Consider the following 24,902-nt stretch of genomic DNA (forward strand, 5'->3'; position numbering starts at 1 on the left):
ATTGATGGCCACTGCATGTGATCATTAAATTGAATTTTTTTTTTTGCTGCCGGCTGCTTCTACCTCATCCGAATGTCATAGATGTAAATAGCTCTTATTACGTGCAAAGACTGAGTAATGGGATTAGACTAAATTCGGCTTGATTACATACAGAGCACTCTGCGTAGCTGACCCTTGTGTAATACCCTATTCCAGAATCCAGTATTTCCTTTTCTGATGTTATCAGGATTAACATAGAGGGCAAAATAATAATAATAATAACATGAAAGTTAGGTGGAGAGCTGCATGGCAGGTATGATTTCTTAAGTGCACACTGTGTAGGTGACAAGAGACTGTTTGGGAATTATTTCCTGTTGGAGGACGATTGTTTTGTTTACATTTCTGTGACCTAGTGATCGTCATTGAAAATGGTGGTTTTACCTAACGAGAAGGGCAAAGAAGAAGATCTCTTTAGCTGTGGATGTGTTGAAACAACTATCTGTTTCACTGTCATTCTGTCTTTTTCCATGTGTTTATTCATTCTATGCACAAATGTATATTGCATGCCTTAAATTCATTCTCATATATATATATACAGTATATTTTACTATTTTATGGATGACTCATTTAGAAACTCAATTTAACATGTGTTTTATGCATTGTCAATGAATGATAGAACTTAATTTTAATAGCTTCTATTTAACTTACTGCGATCTTAAGAGAGTAGTACAGCACAAATGACACATGCTGATGTTAAAAGAATTGTTGCACTGCTAAAATGACAGTCCGTTGTTATGATAAAGGGAAGCACGCAGTATACAGTATTGCTTCTTGTGTATTTTCTGAACATTCATGTAGAGAACTGGAACAAATCTGTTGCTTACCATCTCTAGGAATATTTCAATTATCCATTTTCACCTTGAACTGAGATGATCTTCATTCATATTTCCCAACGGACTCAGCCTATTGAGTGATTGGATTTCTCTTTTCTGAAGCGCTTTGATGACAGTTTTCCTCACGGCCCATAGGCTCAGTGGGTGAGCTGCACAGAAAGATTAGTGTTTGTGTTTTCACCTCTCTCCCAGACAAAGGTTTAAAGTGGAATAATAGCCAAGTGCATTATGCAACACAATAGAATTAGGAATTAGTGAAGGATTTATTTTTTTTTAAATGAGGCACCTTTTCTTTTTAATATTGTTCTGTGTTTTATTCTTGTTTTATCAGTACTGAAAATACATGTTGTCAAATAAATGTAACCATCCCCATCCTCACATGACTTAGAAAATTATCTGGAATGACATTAATGGTTATTTGAAAGATCTTAAAACATTGATTGCCAGAACAGATGTACAGTTTGGTTAGATCTGTATCATTAAACTCTTATGTTAGGACAAATATAGAAACTTGTGTAGTATGAATCGCAAACCTGGTTGGAGCACTGTGATTAAGATGTTGATTTGATCGGTGGTTTGTAATGCTTTTAGATTTTTAACCGGTTTTCACATCATGCAGGTGCACTAACACCTCACGACTTAATGCCAAGTGCCATTAAGATCAAAATCTGAGTGCATCACTCAGCAACGAAATACTGTACCTGGAATAGCCCTTTCACCTTTTCGTGTACTGAGGCTGTTGATCTTAATCTCCAGATTCTATTGTGCTTGCTTCTTTCCCCGCCTGCGCCACCTCTAACTGGAAATTCAAACCCATGTGATTGTTTTTTCTTAAGACATACAGTTCCAGTCTGTTCTGTGCAGCAGTGTTAATGACTTCAGAAGTCCTGAAAACAGAGCCAGCCAATTCAGTAGTGATCCTCCCATAAACTTATACAAACAATTTATTCAGCTGAGAACATCTGGCTGTAGGCTCAAACAGTACTTCAGCTTGTGTTTTGGGTTCCACCAGTTTTCCACAAAGCAGCTTATTAAAATTGTGAAAGCTTATACTACTAAATGACTGAGGGGATAAAAATATCCTTTGCTTATATTTCAAAAGCTGCCCCTGCATAATAAATCTTTTTTTTATTTCTTTTCCTATAGATTTGGAACATAACAGAGTGAAGAGATTTCTAAAAGTTTTAGCTATAGACAAGAATATGTTTTGTTTTGGTCTGTGTTCTTCCTTGACCTTAATTTCCCCTGCTTAAGAATGCATGTAATTTATCTTTATCCCTTGTGAAATGTGGAATAAACAAAGAAACCCAGTTAAACATGTTAAAATCCGTTTGTTAAAACAGGTGAACACTGAAATTCCACCTTGTTTCTTGTGTAGTATTGAGCAGGACGTTGTTGTTTTCCCAGGGTGGTGTCATCTGTGGATGGGGGAAGACATAGACCACAAGATGTACAGGGTGTTATTCCTACAGTATTGTCCTCTAGGGAGCAGCACAGTATTCACAGGCCTTTAAGAGGGTGATGATGTAATGTTCCTTGCGCCTGAGCAAACCTCTTGTTTCCAGTGTCACATGTGGTTTCTCAGTATAATCCAGTGCCTAGTGCTGAAAGCAAGCCTGTTAGCCATCCTGCCTTCTTGACACCTACAGTCTTTGTAAACAGCTTCTCAGCTTCATTCTCACAGCAATTTGGAGTGGGTTGAGGGATGGGACAGGGAGTTGTTTCACACATTATCACACTACTTATTTCTGTCAGGATTCTCGCTCCTGACATAGATTCTTTTTCGCAAACAACCTTGAAGGAGATAGACCTGAAACTTGCTCTTAACCAAGAGTAAATGCTTCCTCTCAAAATATTGATCTGAATAAATGAAAGAAAGAATTTTAAATTTATATTCTCATGCTTAGACATCTCTTGTTTGAGACACTAAAGCAGGTCTCTGTGATTCACTACCTGGGTCGTAGTAATTGCTATTTAGCTCTTGATTATTTTAGGTTATTTTTATGTAGTAGTATGTATGTAAGTAGTATATAAGTAGAACAGGGAGTCATTGTAATCAAAAATAAGCAGGATGCTTCACAGTCCATAGATTTTAACACCATTTCAAGCCCTCATTTAATTAAACAAATGATTATTTTTCAGCTATTTTTAAGAGTTTCATGTGCAGTATCATCTGAATGATCTTAACATTTTGAAAAATGTAAAAAATGTACAGTACCTAGAACAGATCTCACGATAATAGTTGATACTAGAAAGCTGAATTCTAGCCAAAGGCAAATCATATTCAGTACTTAGAAAAATCTTTTAATAGTTTGAGCATTCTAATTGGAATGCGAACTAAAGGGAGTGAAATAAGATTTTCCTTTGATATGTGAAATAGTTGGCAAATAATCTTTTTTTGGTTATCAGGGCATCAAGCTCTTCTTTTGCGATTACAGTCACGTTTTCTGTATTGACAAGAATGGAATGTTTTAGAGTTCTGGGATCAAAGCATACAGTGAGGCTCTCTCTTTCACTTTCCCCACTCTTTTTGTTCTTAAGCAGTTTTGAGGTAGAATTCAAGTTTGTGTCTAATCAGTATTTTAACACCATGTTAAACTTGTTTTGAAAAATTCACCATTGTCCAAACACAGTGTACCTACAGTACTGATGTGTTCAGATTACTTGCTCATTTGTCCGGATTCTAACAAGGCAGAAGTGAGCGTGCATCATCATTCCTGTCATTCCTCACCGAAGGACTCGGGAATGTAAAGAATGCATGGAAATTACAGAATGTGTCACTTGTTTTATCGGAGCATCATGAGTTGGGCCATTTTGAAGGATGTAGATGCATAATTAAGTTCCAAGAGACAGAGCACATGTGCATAGTCATCCAGAATCACGTACTGTGTGATTTTTTTCAGACTTTTGTGTCTACAGTGCCAGTCATGGGAAGGAAGCAGATTTTATTGAGTTCTCAAATGGAAATGTTATTATAGCTGTTCTGTACCTGCCCACAGAACCATATTCATTTATTATTTAATAGTTTCTTGAATTTCCATAGAACTTTTCATCCCAAAGGATCTGAAAGCACTTTACATAGACAGTAGGAAGGAGAAACACTTCATCCACCACTGAAGTGCAGCACTTGCACAGGCGATGTGAGGCTGTCATTATGTGCCAGCAGCCCCACGACGCAGAAACACTGGTTTCACAAGCATCCTCAGCAATGAAATGAAGGGGAAATTTTAGGAAGGTAAGATTGTACAAACCCAAAGTACAATTTATGAGGACACTAGGATTGACATCCCTACTATTTTGAAAAGCATCATGGGATCTTGTACAATGTAGTGATCAGGACCTTTTCTTGAATTAATACCAACTAATGATGATGATGATGGTTATTATTATTATTATTCAGGTTCGTATTACATAAATTAATTTAAATTAAATTAATACAATAAATAATTTTTCTTTGAGATTAAAAAAGATAGAAAGGCCCCTCAAGATCTTTTGAACCACAACTAATTTTGTACAGCCACAGCTGGCTTGTGCAGCTTTTCTGAAAGTAAGTTATAGAGTTAAAAAAAGGGATTGCTTTTTTTTATTTTGTACAAATATTTGCTTTTCTGAATGCTTTTGCTGTGAAGGATGTGAAGGATTTTGTGAAATTGCTAAATCAGTGATTGATTAGTTGAATAATTCTGTAGTATTCTTTCTTGCGCCTTACTTTCTTGGCCTCCAAAACTAACTCACAGAAACCTCCACAACTCACACCCTGGCAGTCCTGTTGCTTATGTTTCTTAAGTATCAGAAAAGCCACTAAGGAGACGAGTCCATTCGGCCCCTCGTGCTCATTTAGTTCTGTTTCTCTGCTGTCCCATAGCCAGTACCAGTGGCTGTCCTCAATGGCTGCCTGAATTGTTTTCCACACACCTTGGGGTCAAGGGCATCAGAAGCCTTGTAGTCCATGAGTGCTTGACACTCACACACACCACTTTCACCCTGGGGATTCCCCAGCGAGCTGCACCACGTGTGCCAGGATGACATCAACGGCTTCAAAGCCGACAAAGCAGCCATTGTGCCGCTGGTTTTACTGGTGACAGACCTCCTGGGGTGTGCAGTCTTCTTCAACCTCCCTTGGAAAAGGACAGTTTAGAGAGATCTAACCTTCGTGTCTTTGGGAAGTGGGAGGAAGCCCGTGCAAAAGCTGGAAAAACATATTGGCCCCGCAGTCAGGTGCCCCAAGCTAGAACTGAACCCTGAGTCATGCTGCAGTGTAGCCTGACATTTCCTAACTCCTGTGCCTGGCTTTTCATTTCTGCGGTGCTCTTCGTGCTGTGCTTTGTGCTATTAAACCCCTAGACTGTACACAGTAGGACAGGGAGAGAATCAGTTTAAATATCTGCCTGGAATTGAAAATTAATGAGGACTTCTAAACATACAAGACCTTCAATGAAAGTAAAGCTGTCCAGCATGTGACTTGATAGAGCTGGCTTGTATTCAGCTGCAGTTCGTTCTTTCACGAAGTAAGCTTTTCATATGCATGAGAAAAAAACAAATAGCATTTTTTTTAGTAAAGTCTTGAAATCCTTATTTTTCTTGAAATCCATGTAGGGATTTTTCTACCTATAAATATTACTCTCAGTTACTCAGGTCAATATCCAATTTTAAAGAGGGTATCGAGGGATAGAATAATATAAAAGCTGCTTCTTAAACCATACAGACTTTGACTTCCCCATCACTGTGGTTATTTAAGGCTGCACTCATCTTTAATTTGAATTTTACAGGCGTGTCCCTTGTTAATGGCAGCTAATCCTTAAAGAGCTTGGAACTGCGGAGCCCTAGTCCTGCTGGGTTTATATCAAGGCAAACAATCTTAGTTTTGACCATTCGGACAAATACTACAAATAATTAACTGGTTACTCAGGTTAAATTAAATTCAGACTGTTCTACTGCACAGATCTTTAACCAAAAAACAATTTACAAAAATCCATAAATTCTAGAAATAATTGTGTCTAATGTACTCTGGTCTTTAAAAATAAGTTTAGATTTTATTAACTTATATGTAGTTAAAAATATCGAAACCATTATGGCTCTGTTGACACCTTATTTTAATGTTGCATAGTGATGCGACAAAAAGACAATAACAAGCAAAAATCAAGGGATACAGCTTTAATAAAATATGGTAAGGCAATGCAGAATATGCACAACCTTATTTTGTGATTATTAGGAAGCTGAATTCCTCATGAGCCATTTGAAGTCCAATAGTTTCACATAAAATTGTGAAACTATTCTCAATAAAAAGAAAAGGCTTTATGGGTGCTACTGCTATGAAAAAGAGGAAATGTTTTAAAGGCTGAAGTCATTTGCAATAAATATATAAAGCAACTTTCTCATTAGCCTCTAAAGATTTCTTTCCTTTTCCTTTTTAGTACTACCCAACCAGAAGTCGATTAAAGAGCAGGGCTCTTCAAAGCTCACTTTACAGTATGTTTGAGCATAAGTCTTTTCAAGTTGACTGGTTTGCACATGAAAACATTCTGAAATGTTCTGAAGTTTTTTTGGTGAGCAGTTGAAACTTTTGTTCAAACAAAAGGCCACTTTGTTGACTCATACTGTAACATTGTGCAGGTTCACAAAAAAAACACAAAAAGAGGTGTGAAGTTGCATGCCTTTGAAATATAACAGGGCACAGAGATGAGCACAGCAGGGGAACTAAATTAATTGTGGTTGTACCTGAGTTTACTTTTGAGTCCAGTACACAGTGAAGAATATCTTCAGATGGTTTTGGCACAAATCTTCCTGATCCACAGAAGAAATACAGTACTCCTGCTTTATACCGCAATCGCAGCATGAACTATTGTTATGGTACAAGGCAGAAGTAATTATTTTGACTGTTATGCTGATGGGAGCTGTGATTAGCATTTCTGGACCCTAAACTCAGGCTTATCGCCCAGGTTACTCCAGGTTACTCTAGTAAAATACTCAGCGGTTTAAAAGAGTACAAATGTAAGTCTTTGTGCAGACAGTAAATGTGTCAGTTGATTAATAATATAAGTATCCTTGCTTACGTTTCATGGTGAAATACCCACCTGTACCTGGCCTGTAATCTTTGAGAGACAGTTTTGTATTCCTGCTTTTTCCTTCTGAGAACCTCTAATTACAGATGAATGCTGCAAGGGTGTTTTATTCCCAGTCAAAAGGTTATTCTCTGACTTTTGACACCTGAGTGAATTCTAGTGTTCAGTTGTGTATTTTCATTCAGAAGTGTGGCTGCAAAGCTAGTTTGATTAGTTTTAACAGGTCAAAATGCTGTTTAGAGCATATCATAAGAGCTCATATGCTGTATCGAAGTATATACAGTACCATTCCCTCCCCACTCCATTTTTTTCCTCAGGTTTTCAGATTTTTTTTTCTTTTGGTATTAGAGTCCAGGGAACATGTTCAGCTTTCAGGACCAGGTTTAAACAAGGTTTTCAGTGAAGGTGCTGAATAATGGCTTGGTGTCCCTGTGGGAAAACCCTTGTAGCCTTTGTGCTGTGGAGGCTGAGCAAGGCGTTTGGCTGAGGGTTTTCACACTGTAATAGTGTGTCTCATGCTTGGGGTGCTCAGAGTGGTTGGGCTAATCTGTCAGTATAGTGTGTACTTGTGGATAAATATAGTACCGTAACTATGCCAGTGTGCATGTTGTACCTCGTCACACTGTGGTGCCTCAGCTAAAAATTCTTCCCTGACCTTCACTCTTGGAAGACATAGGCTGATCACAAGGCAAAGTGAGCTACGGCACCAGCCTGTTACTTTAACAGAGGTTTGCATTGGGCGTGCTTATACAAGAATGCTCAGAGCTTTCTTGCTAAGATACAAATGGATTTCCTAAAGAAACGGCTAATGGCAATTGAGGAGGAAGACCGTATGGAACAGTAGTGCTTGGGACTTATTGGATACTGTATCAAATGGAGGTTACTGCAGCCTGTTGGAGCAAGGCCAGTGTTATCAGCTTTATAAAAGGGCTGGGTAGGTACAGAGCTTGTGTTCTACACTAATCTCCCTCCTAACTGAGTGAGGGAGTTCACACTTTGGGGATTCCACAGAGGTTATATTGCAATATACTGTACCGTGGGGCTGTGAGGAACAGTGCTCTGTCTGCGCTCAATTGCTACAAATTTTGGCTAAATTCTGTAGAACAGCCCACGATGTTCTCATGTATTGCAATGTGTTTATTTTGCAAGGATGGTATTTTTGGAATTCCCTGGTCTGTTTTCTGTTGTGGAGAGTCAAATGTGAAATAAGCCGGTTTATTTTTAGATTTGTTTCTGGTATTGTTTCCAGCGTAGGCTGTTAAATTAAGAAATGATAGTAGTATGAGGAACATAAATTAACTCAGAAGGTTTTCTGCATATCTGACATTCACACAATGATGAGTTAAATGCAGTGCATGATTTGATGTTCTATTTTCTTAATTTTTAAGAACTTTGAAAGGACCAGACTTCGTTTGTGAAAGTTCCTCATCTACAACGTATGATTTAAGATCAAAGAAATTCTTGTTTTCCCGTCTCACACAGAAATAAGAACAGCAAATTAAAAGATTAAATTAAATCAATTTATAGGCCAAATTGAAAACAATAGGGTCTAGATATTTATTAGTAAACTGTCTAGGTATTTTAATGTGTCTGATGCTTTTAAATTACACTGAGTACCATTAAAAATAAAATGGTGTTGGGTCTAATTCTTATTTGTGGTGCTTTAAAGCCCCTAAGTTTATGTAAGCTTGGTTGTTTGTGTTACTAAAGTAGCTTTTATTTATAACTACAGTAAAAGTAGCCAAAATGTGTGAATAACAAGCAAGAGCAAGGTTAATTTTATTTTCTTTGTAATGAGTTCAGATTTTTGGTTAAAAAATCTGTATGTTTGTTATTTAGGTCTAGTTTGTTCAGACTTCGCGGAATTACACTTGGGATCTTTTAAATCCATTTTTTACACACTGTAAATCATTGTTTACTGCCTTTCTTCGGCAGCGCCAAGGTGAATTCAGATGCGGAAAGTGAAAAGAGTTAACAGCCAAACCTTTGCAGGATTCGAACAAGTGCTTCATTTAGAAGACTTGAGCACATTTCTTCGCAGCGGAAGTTTGCTGCTACTTCTCGTCCACTGAGTTTTACAAACTGTTGCAGCTATAACAAAATAAAGTTTATGCTGTACCTAGTGGCTTCTCAGAAACCAGAATTAATTCATTTTCACATCCTGCAGGTCGCTCTGAAAAGGATGGGTGTAGACAATACAATAATTCCCTGATCCTTGAGGCCTGTAGTCCATTGTTTTTAGAGATATTGTAAAATATAAGAACGGTTACTAACAAGAGGAAGCCACTCAGCCCATTGAGCCCATTTGCTTAGCAGCTTAAAGATAGCTAGTATTAGTAATGTAGTAGTTATTAGTTTAAAATTTCAGCTTCATGATAGACAAGGTTTTAAATTTGTGCAGGTAACCGGGTGCTTTTTTCCACTGTGTTATTAAAGGCATGTAAGTAATAAACTAGAACTCTTTCTCGTTGTCAGTGTCAGTAATTATATATGGAAATTGGTGAGGTTGTAGAAAGTCAGGAGATTAGCTGAACCAGAACGAGCGTGATATGACAAGTCATCCTAAACCCTTGGAATCGCTCACCTGCACAATGGGAGCCGCTGCTATCACTAGGGAAATGAAGACTTATTATTTGTCCCGAAGGTGATGATGTCACCTTCACTGCTGTCACAGAGGATTACAGTGGAAAGGCCATTAGCTGGCAGTGACAAAGCATAGGCAGGTCTAATAGAGGAATTCTTCTTGTTATAAGCAGAAATGCTATTCCTCATTTTGTAGAATAAGAAGGACCAAATTTTAGATTTAACACCACTGCACAGTGAAGTGTTGGATGTAAATACATCTAGAAGACTTTAGTCCTCCTTTTAATACATACTGCAAAATAATCACAGCTTTTGAGGTTCTGTGATCCAGTGTGCTGTAAGTTGGGATTCATTGCTGAGAAGTGGGTCTGATTGCCTTCGTCTCCAATGCTGCAAGTCCTATGGTTAACACAAAAGCCGTTTTCAGTGAACCAGATGTAAATTTGTAGCTTGTGTTGTTAGTTTTGTTTGTGTGAAATAAAAGCAAGTGCTAATCTGATAAATAAATTAAGAAAACTTGACTATTTTTCCTCTTTTCTGAACTTTCTAGGTTATAGCATTGTCTTATTTTTCTGATTTTGGTTGTCAGATTTTATTACTATTATTACATTTTTTTTTACGTTGCAGAAATCAGTCCATAGTATCATTTTGTCATTTTCAGTAGAAAATAGAAACCAGTGGTAAAGTTGTAAGTTTGTTTTTCACTGCGACCCTTTACACTATAAAGTGATAAATGGTTTGTTCTCGTCCATTTTTTAGGCTGTCTGGTTTGAATTCATATGATTGAGTTTTGAACTAAAAAAGTGTTGAAGTTCAGCTTTGCACAGTGCGAAAACACACAAGCAGAGGTGCCAAAGGGAAAGTAGAAATCTAGCACTTGATTCACTTTTGCTTGGAGAGGGATTTATTCATATGCATAAGTGAAGATCCATCAGTTCAACTGTAAACTCACATGTAATTAGCTTTTAAAAATTCCAAATTGTTAATTAGTCACTCCACAACACAAAATATATTTTATCATACGCTCTTAACATATAAATGTTATTTATATCTGGTTTTATGTTTCAGACATTTAATTTCAGTTATTATACTGTATTTTTAAGCATCGAAGCACTGCATGGGTGGTATAGATTTCAGTGTCAGTATCTTATTTGATACCATAAACATTTAAAATTTATATTTATATTTATTGTGGAGCTGTTTTAGCTTATTCTGTATTTTTAAACATTAGACAAATTTAAAATGGCCAATAACCATTTCAAGCTTTCAAAAATAGCTTAAGAGTATCTGTAGATATGTTCAATTTCTATTTTTGTAACTGTAAGTAAAATACAAAAATTGTACCTTTTTGGCATGGTAAAGAACAACTTAGCAGCTTATGCACAGGAAAGACTTCACTATTGCACAAACTTAAGAGAGTGGAGAGTAGAGGAATTTATTGCCATATGTACATTGGAAATGAACCTGATCAAATGGCTGTATGCTGTAAATACACTTAGAAAGCCAATGACATCTTCATTTTAAAGCAGAAAAAAGCGAATGACCAGCTAGTGCTTATTTCATTTTCTTGCCCAAACAGAGGTTAAGTCAAACAAGTAGACTAGTAGGGCAAACACTATCACTAATATCAGTGTGGTAACAGACTATTTTGTAAATAAAAGGCTGATCTATGTTTTAGAAACTGGTAAGCAAACTGATTTGGAGCAATCTCAGATAGATAATAAGAATAAAGAACTAGCAAAATGTTGGCATAAGACTCATGAAGATTTAACCTTTGCCCAGATTGTAAGCCTAGTACATGATGAATGTTTTTTGTTTAAAAGAGGCTTTTTCATTGTGCCAAAAGAGAAAAGAGCTCAGCCATCAGCCAGTGGAAATGAGCTTTGGTTTGACTCAGGTCTTGATGTGACAAGGACCCTGCAAAAGTTACACATAGCTGAAATGCAAGCAGATGGCTCAGTGGCATAGATGTTTGCATTGTTTCCTCGCAGTGCTGGGGCCCAGAGTTCAATTTTTGAGGTGCTAGCTGCATGGAGCTTGTATCTTCTTCCCGTGGTCACGTGGGTGTCCTCTGGCTGTTCCAGGGTTTGCTCCCAAAATCTAAAAACATACTGGCAGGATAATTGGCGTCTGGGAAAGCTGGCCGTGGTGTGAGTGTGTCTGTGTTTTTGCGTCTGTGCATCTGCCCTAAGATGGACTCCCACCTTGCTCCCGTTGCTTAACTGGACAGACTCCAGCTGCCCCCGTGACTCTGTATTGGATCAAGTGGTGATAAAAAACATTTACAGTATGAGTGAAATGCAAGCAATAAAAATAGCAAAGTGAGATACAGAAAAGCCAAATAAACGGCGAACGCTAATATTTCCGTGTTTTTAGTGCAGCACTCACAGTGAATTTGTCTTTCTGTCCCGTTAGCCTCGCCGGTAGGTAACGGATACAGCAAGCCGCCCATTCCTCCAGCCTCCAGCACGCAGGGCGAGAAGGGACCTCCAGCCATGATGCCCATCAGCATCGACCCGGAGAGCAAGCCGGGAGAGTACATCCTCAAGAGCCTCTTCGCCAACTTCACCACGGTCTCCGAACGCAAGATCCGCATCATCATGGCCGAACCCCTGGTGAGCACGGGGCCGAATCAGACTTCTCAGTAGCCGCTGCTTTTCAGAATGACAGGAGCACCCTGAGTATCTCTCAAATCTAGCAGATAGGTTACAAAGACCTATGGGTGCTTCTTTTAAGTGCTTCTCCAAACCTAACGAGTTTCTGTCATGAATCTTATTTTAATCTGTACAGAAAAATAAATTGCTTCCTTGTACAGCTCAATTCAACTTTCTGGCAAGCACGCATGTTAAAAATAAATGTAGAAGAAAGCAATATCAAGGTTATTAGGTTACATAGCAGATACATCAGAAAACACAGGAACCAAATGAGTACTGAGAAGTGATGCTAATACATTATAGGATTCACTGTCCTTTACAGTTGCTGCTTAATTCTATTAAGAGAAATGCAGACTGAAGCACAAAAAGAAAAAAATTCTATGGATTGAGAGGACACAAAATACCTTAATCATCAAAGGAAGTATTGTGTTTAATAAGGCATAGCTGGAAATTAAGTGCCATGCTACAAGATTTGTTTTTTGTGTAATTTGAGCTAACTCCCTATTTCATTCCTGGAGTCTCCCTCTGACAAGTTGTAAACTTGGTTACAGTATTTTTAAAACAAAATATAAAACTTAGCAGTTTTTGCCTGGGGTTGATAAGCTTTATACTAAAAGGGAAATTCTCTTGCAAAAGTGTTTCAGTTTCTGAGAAGTAATTACCTTAAGTTAAAACTTAACAAACCTTCTTGGAATGCTTTAGATTTATGTTTTACATTAGATTGTATTACTTTCATGGATCATTGCCACATAATTTCAATAAAAAGAATAACATAGTGATTAATAACACTTTTCTTCACAAATGGTTGGACATCTGATTTATATCATGTAGATTTAATAACTCTAAGATATCAGTCAAAAACTGTAAGCTTCTAGTGCAGTTATTTTTTTAAGGATTAGGGGTTTACTGTAAACTTTTCCCTGCATGTAATTTTTTGACAGATGTTCAGGTGTAGTCAAAGGTTCAGGTGCCTTTGGGATACATATAAAGAATATTTTTGCATTATTCTTAAAAACTGTTAAAAAAGATCCTGGTTAGACCAGCTCATTACATTTTACCTTGACTTAAACAATTCTGTTACTGTTTGAAATGTAACAGTTAAGGAAACAGTGGTTTATAATGACTTAATAAAGCATTTATTCTGTGATTTAATGGTTTAAATGTTATGATGGATTGTAGACAGACAGTGTTACCAGTCAATTTGTTGGTGTCACCTCTAAATTATGTGTTTTTAAATGCCGGGAGCACCCATCTTAACTATAGACTTTGCAAAAATGCAAAAAACAAATTCAAATATTAATATATATTAAAATATTTGCTGGATTATCATCAGAACAATGACAGATGCTTCCTGATATTGACAGCAGACTTACACAACCTGTCAACCCACTGAGTCTCTTTTCATGTGCAGATACTGCCTTTATTTTGCCTTTGCCAGTTAACCTTCTCAGCTTCAGAACATTTTCCTCAAAGGTGGATTTGCAACCAATTTGCAACCCATGATTTCAGATTTTTGGCTTGCTTTGCAGTACAGTCATGCAAGATAAGTCACTGCCATTTCTCTAAATGTGGTTTATATACTGTGTGTATAAACCTATATACAGAATGTGTGTGAATTAAACAATTGCTTTGTAATGTTTTGACTATACTGTAAATCACTATGGCTTGTAAGGGATATGTAGTCTGTCAGTTTATAATTATAATCGTACTCAGACATTTGTTAGATTTCATTAGATTGATTCATGCACAGGTGGAGGTTGAACAAGTGTAGGCCGTAGTTTTTGTTTCCAAATTGCAGTTGGAATGATACAGAACAAATGTGTTTTGAGCACAGGCTATTAAATGTGACCCTCAGTGTCAATTGGTCTGTGATTTTCTCTCCGTTTGTGTGAAAACATGAGTGCCCAAAGTGTTCCAAACCCAATTCACCTATACATTTTCTTCATGGAAAAAAATGTGATTCATTTCACTGCTTGTATCAGCCGACAGACTCCAAACCGACAGACTAGAAAGTGAAATACACCAGCCCTTGCTAGTCTCTTCAGTCTATTAAATCTTATTAGAAGCTGCATACATCGAATCTTGAAGGCCAGACAGTTTTTTTTTTATTTTGGTTTATTGTTCATTTTGCCATTCAATCTGTGAAATCAGTCTTGTTTCAGACTATTTCTCATATAGCACCAGTATTGATTTCTGTTAAGAGAATGTTCACAATCAATTTGCTGTGTTCCTCATTCAGAAAGCTTGAAAAAGAACTACATAGAATCATGACTGATTTATTAGGTTATAAATAATCATAGAAAACACATTAGGCTGAAAGCCATTAATGAACTTCCACCAGGGATCAGCTGTTCAGCTGTTTGATGGTATCAGAATCACATGACAGCATTGACCATGAGCTATCTGTTCACTTTTTCATGTCCTATCACTTTACAGCTGCTCTCACGCCTGTTAAACTCCTAAAAGCTTTAGGTCTTCACAGATGCAGTCAACATAGAAATACTCTATACATTAACATCACTAGAATACAGAACATGAAATTGACAATGAACAATCAATTTAGTTCCCATTGCTTGTATTCAGGTTTCTTCTTTTTGTCTTCAATTGGCTAATGTGTAGCAGGGATTTGTGATTGTGTAGGGCTGTATTGTTCTTTGATTTAGGAAGTTTAGAAAGAAAAAAATCATAATATACAGTAGCTTGGGTGATTAATGCATCATGGGGCATGGAATTTGTTAGGCTGTTTCTCAGACGTAAAGCAATCTTTTAATCTTTTAAAAATCAATATAAAAACAATTCTTGTTGGCACTCAGCACTTTATCATAAAGAGACATCTTAGCATTGTTTTTGTTCAGTCTGGAGTACCAGTTGTGCTGTGCCTAGTGTTTCATCATGAGGAGGCAAATTTGTTTTTCATCTGGTGGAAATAAACAGTCTAGATGAGACAGACATGAGACATGGAGAAATGCAAGAAACAAAATGTCACTTCATATTGATTTCTGGCTGCTAAGCAGGATAGATGTTCAGAGAATTAGATTTTTGAATCTGCAGTTTGTACAGGAAAATGTAAAAAAAAAGATAAGTAAAAGATGAATTAGAAATTTAAATACCAAACACTGAAGCCAACAGCACTTGAGAGATGCAAACCCTACCAATTTACCTGTGTGCACCCTTCCTTAAACTCCCTTCTTCCTTAAACATAGTAGAATACTAAAGAAACCTGTTTGCCTCCTTAATGACTGGGCTGTCTGCTGTGCTCAGGACAATAAAAGGCTTGGTAGGCAACGAAACTGTAACTCTGCCTACTTGTTCTCAAGTTCAATTTAACTGAAACTTCTGACCCCCTCCCTCCCCTGCGGCTGCTAACGATAAAGCAGGATTTGTGGAAGGGTTCAACATTTTGTTTAAAGTGTCAGTTAGTCTCGTAAGACCACTTGACCTGAAGGCTGCCGAGATGTTTTATTTAGTCTACTCAACCTTAAACTGTAAAGGTTTTCTAAGCAATTAAGATCCATTAATCTTAATCCAAATTTAGGCACTTTAGAAATGATGAAAAAATCAAAATGTGACACATTTGTTTACTATCATGATGCTTTATGGTAATGTTTTCAATTGGTAATGTACAGTGTTAGTGAGCAAAATGTAACGATGTGTGGTCCTGCAAGCTTCATATATTACTTGTAGAGTAGTACACAGGTTTGTTCCTGTCTTTTGGGAAGGCCATGTTTTAGTTAGTTGGTTAGTTAGCTGTCACTGGAGGCTGGTTGAGTCAGTGAATGTGGGAGAGGACAAACTTAGGCACTAAAATCTGTGATGGGTGGTGTTGGTTGAATTTGGAAAGATCAGCCATCAGCAAAGCCTGGCCACTACCCTATGAAAGAAGCATAAACCAATCAGACTGTGTCCTGTTCCTTCCTCCAGTGGAAACCAGGGGCTGTTCTGAGTCCAGGCTTTTAGCTTCTGATAGAAGGTTGAGAAGCTTGACAGTAGAGCGGGATCTCAGTCTGGGTGTGTTAAAGAATAAATGTTTATTTTGAAATTACAATGATGCAATTGTTCAATAAAAGAAACGCCTAAGAAACCATTGCTTTCCACAGGACAAAGTGTGCAAGGAAGAGGCCAATAAATTGGTGTATTTCAATGCCAACCTTTATTATGCTATTCAAGCAGGTGTCTGGCCTCCTCTACAGCAAAGCATTTCCTGTTATGCAGACAGAAGTTTTTTTTTGTGTTGCAAGGCATGAGGAAATGTTCCCTGAAGCATTAGTACATTCTTGTGATGTGCTAGGAAAGTTCCCCCTGAGCCTGAAGAAGTCCCCTGTTACAATTAATCCAATAGTTGGAACTGTGACTAACAGACCATGTTGCACATATTTTGAATGCTAAGAATTGTGGTTGCGGGGATTGATAGATACCGCAATTGCCTATTAAGGGTTTGCCAATTAAAACAGAGAAAACCTCTTACTTTACACTGCTTCGTGAGGATCCGAGACAGACAACAACTCTCTGTTTTGTTTGTTCCACGCAAAGAATTGTTTACCCAGAACTGCGCACACTTTAAAAATTAGAGCTCTAGATATTGTTCTATCCAAATGATCGCTAAGAATATTAAGATAATTTGTTCTGAAAGGAAAGGGCCACCTTTCCTTTATAAAAAAAACCTTTCTAACATATATACCTATTGTAAAGAATCTCAATAAAGTTATTGAATGTATTGTATCAGGTAACTTTATTTGAAAATGACACAGCATTTTGCAATGCTCTGTAATTCCTTATTCAATATTTTTCCAGCATTCTCTTAGGATGAAAGCTTTCTCATTTTTTGGAGTTGAAAATAAATCCCAAGAGAATATTGAGGAGTCAAAATTAAAAGCTACGCTTTGCTGAGGGTGTGAAATATAGTTCAATTGATAGATCTGGGCTAGCATACAGTCACTGTAAGGAGACTGAGATGAAGACAAATGGCTTTGTTTCAATTATGCCACTGTATCGGACAATTCAAAGTCAAGTACACAGAACAGCTAGTTCTTTAAAATGTCGATACGTGTATTGGATGCAATTTTACCACTAGATTGTTAATAACAAGAAGTTTTTAATGAAAAGCTACATAAGTTTCAATTGTAACTGGGAAATGTTGAATTCTAGTTGCTGCTTCCAAACTCAAAAAGCATTGTAAATGCAGGTTTTTTATATTAATGAATTTGGTTGATGCTTGTATCTAAAGCAACATCCGTTTGTCTTAATGTATACAGCTGGACTTTTAACTGAAGGAATTTGAATGAAGCGTGTCGCTTAAGGGTACAACACTAATGACCCACTTGGAATTCAAACCCACAGATTCACAGTCATATGTTTGGAGCCCTAACTACTACTCCACTAGTGCCTCTCACGGACAGCTTTATAAATAAATAGGTATTTAATCACTGGTGAAGACATTACTGTTACAGCATTAATAGGATCTTGTGCATGCTACTGATTGTAGTACAAACTAATCCTGAAACATACTTTAATTCATGATTTATATTTTATGTTATAAACTCAGAACTGACCCATCAGTATGCAGTGCTAGGGACTTAAAACATTTTTCCAAACAACTAAATAAGAGTTGGTTATTTTATGTAAATACAGTAGGTCATTTTTAATAAATTACAATTAATAGAGTTAACTAATAAAAGTTCATTTTAGAAACTGTTTTTAAAATCTATGTCTTGAATAGAACTGCAATTATTTCCTAGTGATATACAGTAAATTGTATATTTTCTATAAAGTAATTTTATTGGTAGCTATGTGACAATGCAACAGTAGCACTTCCTTTTACTAAAGACTGGTAGTTACAGTACATATGATACAGACTAACTGTGAAAGTGCTATGGGCGTTAGCTGTAGTCTGTCTTTTGCAAGTTAATTTTCAACAGGTATTTGAAAAAATTACAGGTAACTTGATGGAAAAAGGTTAGAGGTTAGCCAGAGATATTATTAGAAGTGAGAATTTTTTGCTATTTATTATGTACTGTATATTCTAATAATAATAAATTAGAATATTTCTAATAATCACAATAATTTACATATATTATTGATAATAGATTGAGCTTTAATGCCTGTGCTTCAGCTACATTTAAAAACATACAGCTGCACTTATGTATATTGTATGAGGAAGTTGAACTCTTATACTGTTGACCACACTTTGATTACTCTGTTTTACAACACTGTGGCCCAGAGTATTCTCCTCTTTTGCCTCTTTAGTGTACAGTATATGGTAATATGCGAATTAGAGATTGGAATAAACTGGAGAAAGCTGTCAGATAAGCCAATAGAATTATTGGCAATAGCCAAATTACTGTTTTTGAGCTCTATAAAACTATTATGAAGGAAAACATATAATGGGCGATGGAGGTTACACCCTTTATAGCAGCATTACATACTGTACTTTTCTAAATGTACTGAATCATTGTACTATTATATGTACTGTCTTGTAGGATGTCATTTTGTTTTTATTGTATTTTTCTACTTGTATGCATGTGTTTTGTCTATGCTTGTCTTTAAATTGGTGACATTTGTGATGCAATATTGGCAAATGAATTTCCCAAGTTTGGAATAATAAAGGTTTTCTAATCCAATCTAATTCTAATAACATATTATACAGTGGTGTGAAAAAGTGTTTGCCCCCTTCCTGATTTCTTATTTTTTTGCATGTTTGTCACACTGAAATGTTTCAGATCATCAAACAAATTGAAATATTAGACAAAGATAACACAAGTAAACACAAAATGCAGTTTTTAAATGAAGGTTTTTATTATTAAGGGAAAAAAAAATCCAAACCTACATGGCCCTGTGTGAAAAAGTGATTGCCCCCCCTGTTAAAACATAAATCAACTGTGGTTTATCACATATTTGGAAAGCTGAGTTCAATTTCTCTAGCCACACCCAGGCCTGATTACTGCCACACTTGTTCTCAATCAAGAAATCACTTAAATAGGACCTGCCTGACAAAGTGAAGTAGACCAAAAGATCCTCAAAAGCTAGACATCATGCTGCGATCCAAAGAAATTCAGGAACAAATGAGAAACAGAGTAATTGAGATTTATCAGTCTGGAAAAGGTTATAAAGCCATTTCTAAAGCTTTGGTACTCCAGCGAACCGCAGTGAGAGCCATTATCCACAAATGGCGAAAACATGGAACAGTGGTGAACCTTCCCAGGAGTGGCTGGCCGACCAAAATTACCCCAAGAGCGCAGCGACGACTCATCCAAGAGGTCAGAAAAAGCCCCACAACAACATTCAAAGAACTGCAGGCTTCACTTGCCTCAGTTAAGGTCAGTGTTCATGACTTCACCATAAGAAAGAGACTGGGCAAAAATGGCCTGCATGGCAGAGTTCCAAGACGAAAACCACTGCTGAGCAAAAAGAACATAAAGGCCCGTCTCAGTTTTGCCAGAAAACATCTTGATGATCCCCAAGACTTTTGGGAAAATACTCTGTGGACTGACGAGACAAAAGTTGAACTTTTTGGAAGGTGTGTGTCCCATTACATCTGGCGTAAAAGTAACACAGCATTTCAGAAAAGGAACATCATACCAACAGTAAAATATGGTGGTGGTAGTGTGATGGTCTGGGGCTGTTTTGCTGCTTCAGGACCTGGAAGACTTGCTGTGGTAAATGGAACCATGAATTCTGCTGTCTACCAAAAAATCCTGAAGGAGAATGTCCGGCAATCTGTTCGTGACCTCAAGCTGAAGCGCAGTTGGGTTCTGCAGCAGGACAATGATCCAAAACACACCAGCAAGTCCACCTCTGAATGGCTTAAGAAAAACAAAATGAAGACTTTGGAGTGGCCTAGTCAAAGTCCTGACCTGAATCCAACTGAGATGTTGTGGCATGACCTTAAAAAAGCGGTTAAGGCTCGAAAACCCTCCAATGTGGCTGAATTACAACAATTCTGCAAAGATGAGTGGGGCAAAATTCCTCCACAGCGCTGTAAAAGACTCATTGCCAGTTATCGCAAACGCTTGATTGCTGTTGTTGCTGCTAAGGGTGGCCCAACCAGTTATTAGGTTTAGGGGGCAATCACTTTTTCACACAGGGCCATGTAGGTTTGCATTTTTTTTTCCCTTAATAATAAAAACCTTAATTTAAAAACTGCATTTTCTGTTTACTTGTGTTATCCTTGTCTAATATTTCAATTTGTTTGATGATCTGAAACATTTCAGTGTGACAAACATGCAAAAAAATAAGAGATCAGGAAGGGGGCAAACACTTTTTCACACCACTGTATATAATATCTCACATTCTATATTCTATTTATTATATATTATGATTTTCATTTTTTAGGAAAAACCATTGACAAAATCCCTGCAGAGAGGAGAGGATCCACAGTTTGACCAAGTAAGACTCAGTTTACTTGAAGTAATCTTTGTGTTTTACTTATAATAAACATGACTGAACAGATCCCAAAACACAAGAGCTAAAGATGTGCAGAATTCAGTTGTAGGTGTTACATTTCCAAAGTTCACCTTTCAGCTTTAAGCATTGTTTCATGCCTGAGATTATATTTTATTTTGCAATTATTATACTTTATTGAAGAAACAAATTATGATACTTTTGGTGTTCTGGCTGAATTGCAAGAGTGATCAACAAAAAATTCTCTTGTTGTTGTCATTTCCCTCAATAAAACCCAGTGTTAGAATACTGAGTAGTCAAACCACAATGGGCTTTTATACTTAGGCATTTGAGTTACAGCTCTAAGGAACAGGTTAGTGTTAGCTGTTTTATATGCCTAATATTAATTTCCCAATGTTTTAGCACTTTAACTATAAAATGAACTATTTTTGAAGCCTTACAGCACAGGCTAGATCTGAGTCCAATCTGACATTTTTTCGCTGTAAAAAATGTAATTTTCCATTTCTGCTAAATTTCACTGGCTGACAGATATACTCCCGAATCAGATTTGCAACAGAATGTGCATCCTGATTCATCCCTGTGTGTGTAGATCTCCCAGAGCAACCCTAGCTAACATAAAAATTGGGAAAATTTCCTTTCACAGACAGCTTGCCTCTTGGGTGAAAGTGAATCTCTTGCAATGGGCTAAATTTAAGCTTTGCAAATCAGTTCATCAGATAAGGGTGTCTACTTTTCTACTAAGGTATGCTGTACATTTTAGAATCACATTGCTTTTTCACATTCAAAGAGAGGAGCAAATATTGTTTTTTTATCTCGTTGTCTGTGAATACAATAAAGAAATAATATTAAGTTTCACCATCTAATGGTATATGGCTCAACAGATCCATTGACAGTAAATTAGTGTGTAGCCATTAATGTTACTAATCAGAATTAAACTGCTCTCTTGATATTCCTGAAAGAAGATTGTGGCAAGATGTTTAAGGCTTTCACAAATACACATAGTGACTTGTAGGGACAGGTGGGGTAAGCATAATATGTGCTCTGTATGAATAAATGTTCATATGTATATACAGTATATATTTTAAAAAGCATACTCATAAGTCAATAGTTTGTGCAGACAGAAGAGACCTTTTGAGACATGGCCAGAGCAAGGAGACCTGGTTTTAGAGACCTGATATGCTCTGGGTGTATGGAGCTCATTGATGAGAAAAGAAAACGATCATTCATGGCAGCAAGGGTGTATGTGTGCGTATGTCTGCTGCCTTTTCAGCTGCAGCACAGAGCCAGGATTCATCCCCTGTGCTATGCAGAATGAAGGGTCCGCTGTTTGGAGCACGGTCTGGCCAGACTCTCCTCCCTTCCTGTTCGCTGCTCTGGATCCCTGTCTCTCCCCACCCTTCCTTCCTGCCTTGACTTAAAGAACACACAGGCCACCTCACGAGCACCCTTCATAGTCATACTCACTGCTAGACCTTGTGGAGGGGACCTGAAGGCTTAACAGTTTCAGTGTCCACAAAATGATTCTTCTGTCTGGCTGTGTTTGTACAGTATGTCTTCCTCTATGCACTTCTGTTACCTATCCAACTGTAAGTCTTACTGTTGCTGTTTTAGCCTCATGTCGGCAGCTGGCATAGCCCACAATGCTCTACATGTCTACATTTCTGTTGCTTCCTTAAATACTTCTGGTTCTGCAACATGTGCTTGCCAGTAGAAACCTGACTCAATTTCTTAGTAAAGGAAGTAAGCACAAGTGAGTAAAATGAAAGCACAAAGTAAGCGTAGTAGTCATACTAGCATGTTTACATTAAAGAGCGTTCTTTAAAAATTAATATCTCAGAAAGATTTCGTACCTCGTAAACATGGTAAAATTAAGGAAACACAGGCTATGAAACAGTCTCCACTAAAATAAATGTGCTTTTGAATTAGGAATTACAAGGATGATTAGGAGGATTTATTAACTGTTTAGAGTTCAGCCAAAGAGTCTATCCCAGCAAGCAATGGGAGCAGGGCAGGGTACCCCCTGGATAGGAAGCCAGTCTGTTACAGGGCAGACACTCACACACCAGAGCCAATTTTCCAAGAAGCCAATCAACCTACCACTATGTTTTTGGACTGTGGGAGGATACCGGAGCCATGTGTTTTACCCCAAAATTGAATTTCTTGTGTTTGTTTTGTCTTGTTATGTAGCTCATCAGCACCATGAGTTCCCTGGCAGAATACTGTCTACCTTCCATCCTGCGCACTTTGTTTGATTGGTATAAACGACAGAATGGACTAGAAGATGAGTCGCACGAATACAGACCAAGAGCCAACACTAAGTCTAAAAAGTAAGGTTTTCTCCACTTCTTTATGTTTTATTTTTTAATTCAGGTAGGCTTTTTCCAAAACTCCTTAACATGACACAGTATAAGCGCAGTACATGTTTCGCTGAGATTTTTATGTTAGTGTAGTTGTTATATTGAACGAGTTGGGAAGGCATCCTTTAATATTAAAACTACATCCAGCTATTGTGTCTGATTGATTATTTCTTCTCCTGAGTCTGGAGATTTTTAGCTCCAAAGGAACTGTTATCTTGATTCAATCGTGACATCGTATTGATGTAATGAACAGCGTATCAAGGATGATTGTTGGGTGGTCCATGTCAATCACACTGTGAACACATGATACTGTTAGTCCAGGACTGGTTAAGGGCTGTGACCAAGGCTTCATCTTTGATGGTATCACTCAAAAAGACCCAAACATCCAACAGCTAGCTTAAAACTAGTGAGGGCAGTTATTGGTTGGTGTCAGTTTCCTTAACTTATATATAGTTTATACATATAGTATATATATTTATATATACTGTATATAGTTGACGTTAGATAAATGCCAAAATACTGAATAACAGGGCAATTAAAATAAAATATTTTCAAACACTTTCTTCCCTTAACATTGCCATCTGTTTCCTAATTGAATATTGTTTTGAATGATTTCCTTGATTCAAATTATTGAATATCTAATAAATGTATTAAAAGATACATACTGAGTATCAGTAATATTCTGCATTAAATTGTGCAGCGAAATCATTAGGTAAATCAGATAATGTATCTCCGTTACTGAAATGGTAGTAGTACATTATTTGGCAGTTCAGTGTTCCAGGAACATTTTACTTTATTCTCTGTGATTGTGATTCAGACACAAGAATATAATTTGGGTAACAGCCCATATTTTACACAGGTGTGTGGCCACGTTAATTTTAAACATAATAACCACATATTTTTCACCTCTGAAATGCCTTACTGCTGTTTTACTGTAGGTATCTATGTTTTGAGTATTTTTATTGATATATAAGACAAATAAGTATTGTTTTAGAAAAAAGAAATATTAAATAATATGTGAAAGCTATCAAAATTTATTGATTAATTAAATATTCATACTTAGCCCTGTGAGAGTTATCAGGCCTTGGTGTATCACAATTCCTGTAGTGACAGGAGTGCAAAGAGTAATGGCTCTGCCCTAGATGGGACACAAACTGGGTGAACTGGAGCAATTGAAGTCAAAGGTGACTTGAACCCACAGACTTCTGGTTAGGAGGCCAAGCCTTAACCACTACTGTACACTGTCCCACATTTATTACTAAACATCTTTATTTTAACATATTTAGAAGTTATACTATTTCTAATAATTTTGTAGGTCCTTTTTAGTATCTGCTCTCTTCTCCTTTGGTTCCCATTAAAAGTTCAGCATTTTTCTATACAGTAGGTCTTTGCTGTACAGTAGGAAAGGATTGTAAGTAATAATGAAATACCAGTCATTTCTGTAATTTACCTTACTTATTCCTGATAAATGTTTATATCTTGTCTTTTTACTGGTAATGGTATTACCTTGGAATTTACAAATGGATATACAGTTCAGGGAGCTCTTAGCAAACAAAATCATTCCTCTGAAGTACCAGCTTTACTGCATTATGGTGGTAATTCTTCCAAATGTCTTGTCTAGATATACTAATTGTAATGGAGATTTTTCCTCACTGGTGGCTTGTGTTTAAATTATAAATGTTAATAATTTTTCTACATTTCTGTTACAGTGATGAGCAACAGAAGGATTACTTACTTGAAAGGAGAGATTTGGCAATTGATTTTATTTTCTCTTTAGTACTTATAGAAGTTTTAAAACAGGTACAGTATGTGTCTGTTTTTTTACTTTAAATTTTATGCATCCTGATTTTTCCTGTTTACATACTGTGCATTTGTCCTTTTACTTAAGTGATTTCTTTGTGCAAAATAGAAAATTGCTTCAGTAATTATATGAGAAGGCCTTAACAGATTGAGTTTGATTTAGGCAAGATTTGCAAT

At 36.9% G+C, this 24,902-nt stretch overlaps 1 protein-coding gene across 9 annotated transcripts in view; it reads left to right on the forward strand.

The window, feature by feature from the left end:
• The window catches only part of LOC148830631 (protein furry homolog), a 101,973-nt gene that overhangs the window by 10,553 nt on the left and 66,518 nt on the right, over positions 1-24,902 (forward strand). For 8 of the 9 annotated variants that reach the window (XM_088920577.1, XM_088920581.1, XM_088920582.1 and 5 more), the window contains exons 2-5: positions 11,933-12,132; positions 20,500-20,553; positions 22,756-22,895; positions 24,635-24,725. In XM_088920577.1, coding sequence (XP_088776703.1) covers positions 11,933-12,132; positions 20,500-20,553; positions 22,756-22,895; positions 24,635-24,725 — 485 coding nt within the window. Of the gene's footprint in view, positions 1-7,627; positions 7,869-11,932; positions 12,133-20,499; positions 20,554-22,755; positions 22,896-24,634; positions 24,726-24,902 lie in introns of those variants that run through there. The other variant, XM_088920583.1, reaches the window with a different exon arrangement.

This window comes from Atractosteus spatula, chromosome 7 (assembly GCF_055471065.1).
Source record: "Atractosteus spatula isolate fAtrSpa1 chromosome 7, fAtrSpa1.hap1, whole genome shotgun sequence".
Taxonomy (NCBI): domain Eukaryota; kingdom Metazoa; phylum Chordata; class Actinopteri; order Semionotiformes; family Lepisosteidae; genus Atractosteus; species Atractosteus spatula.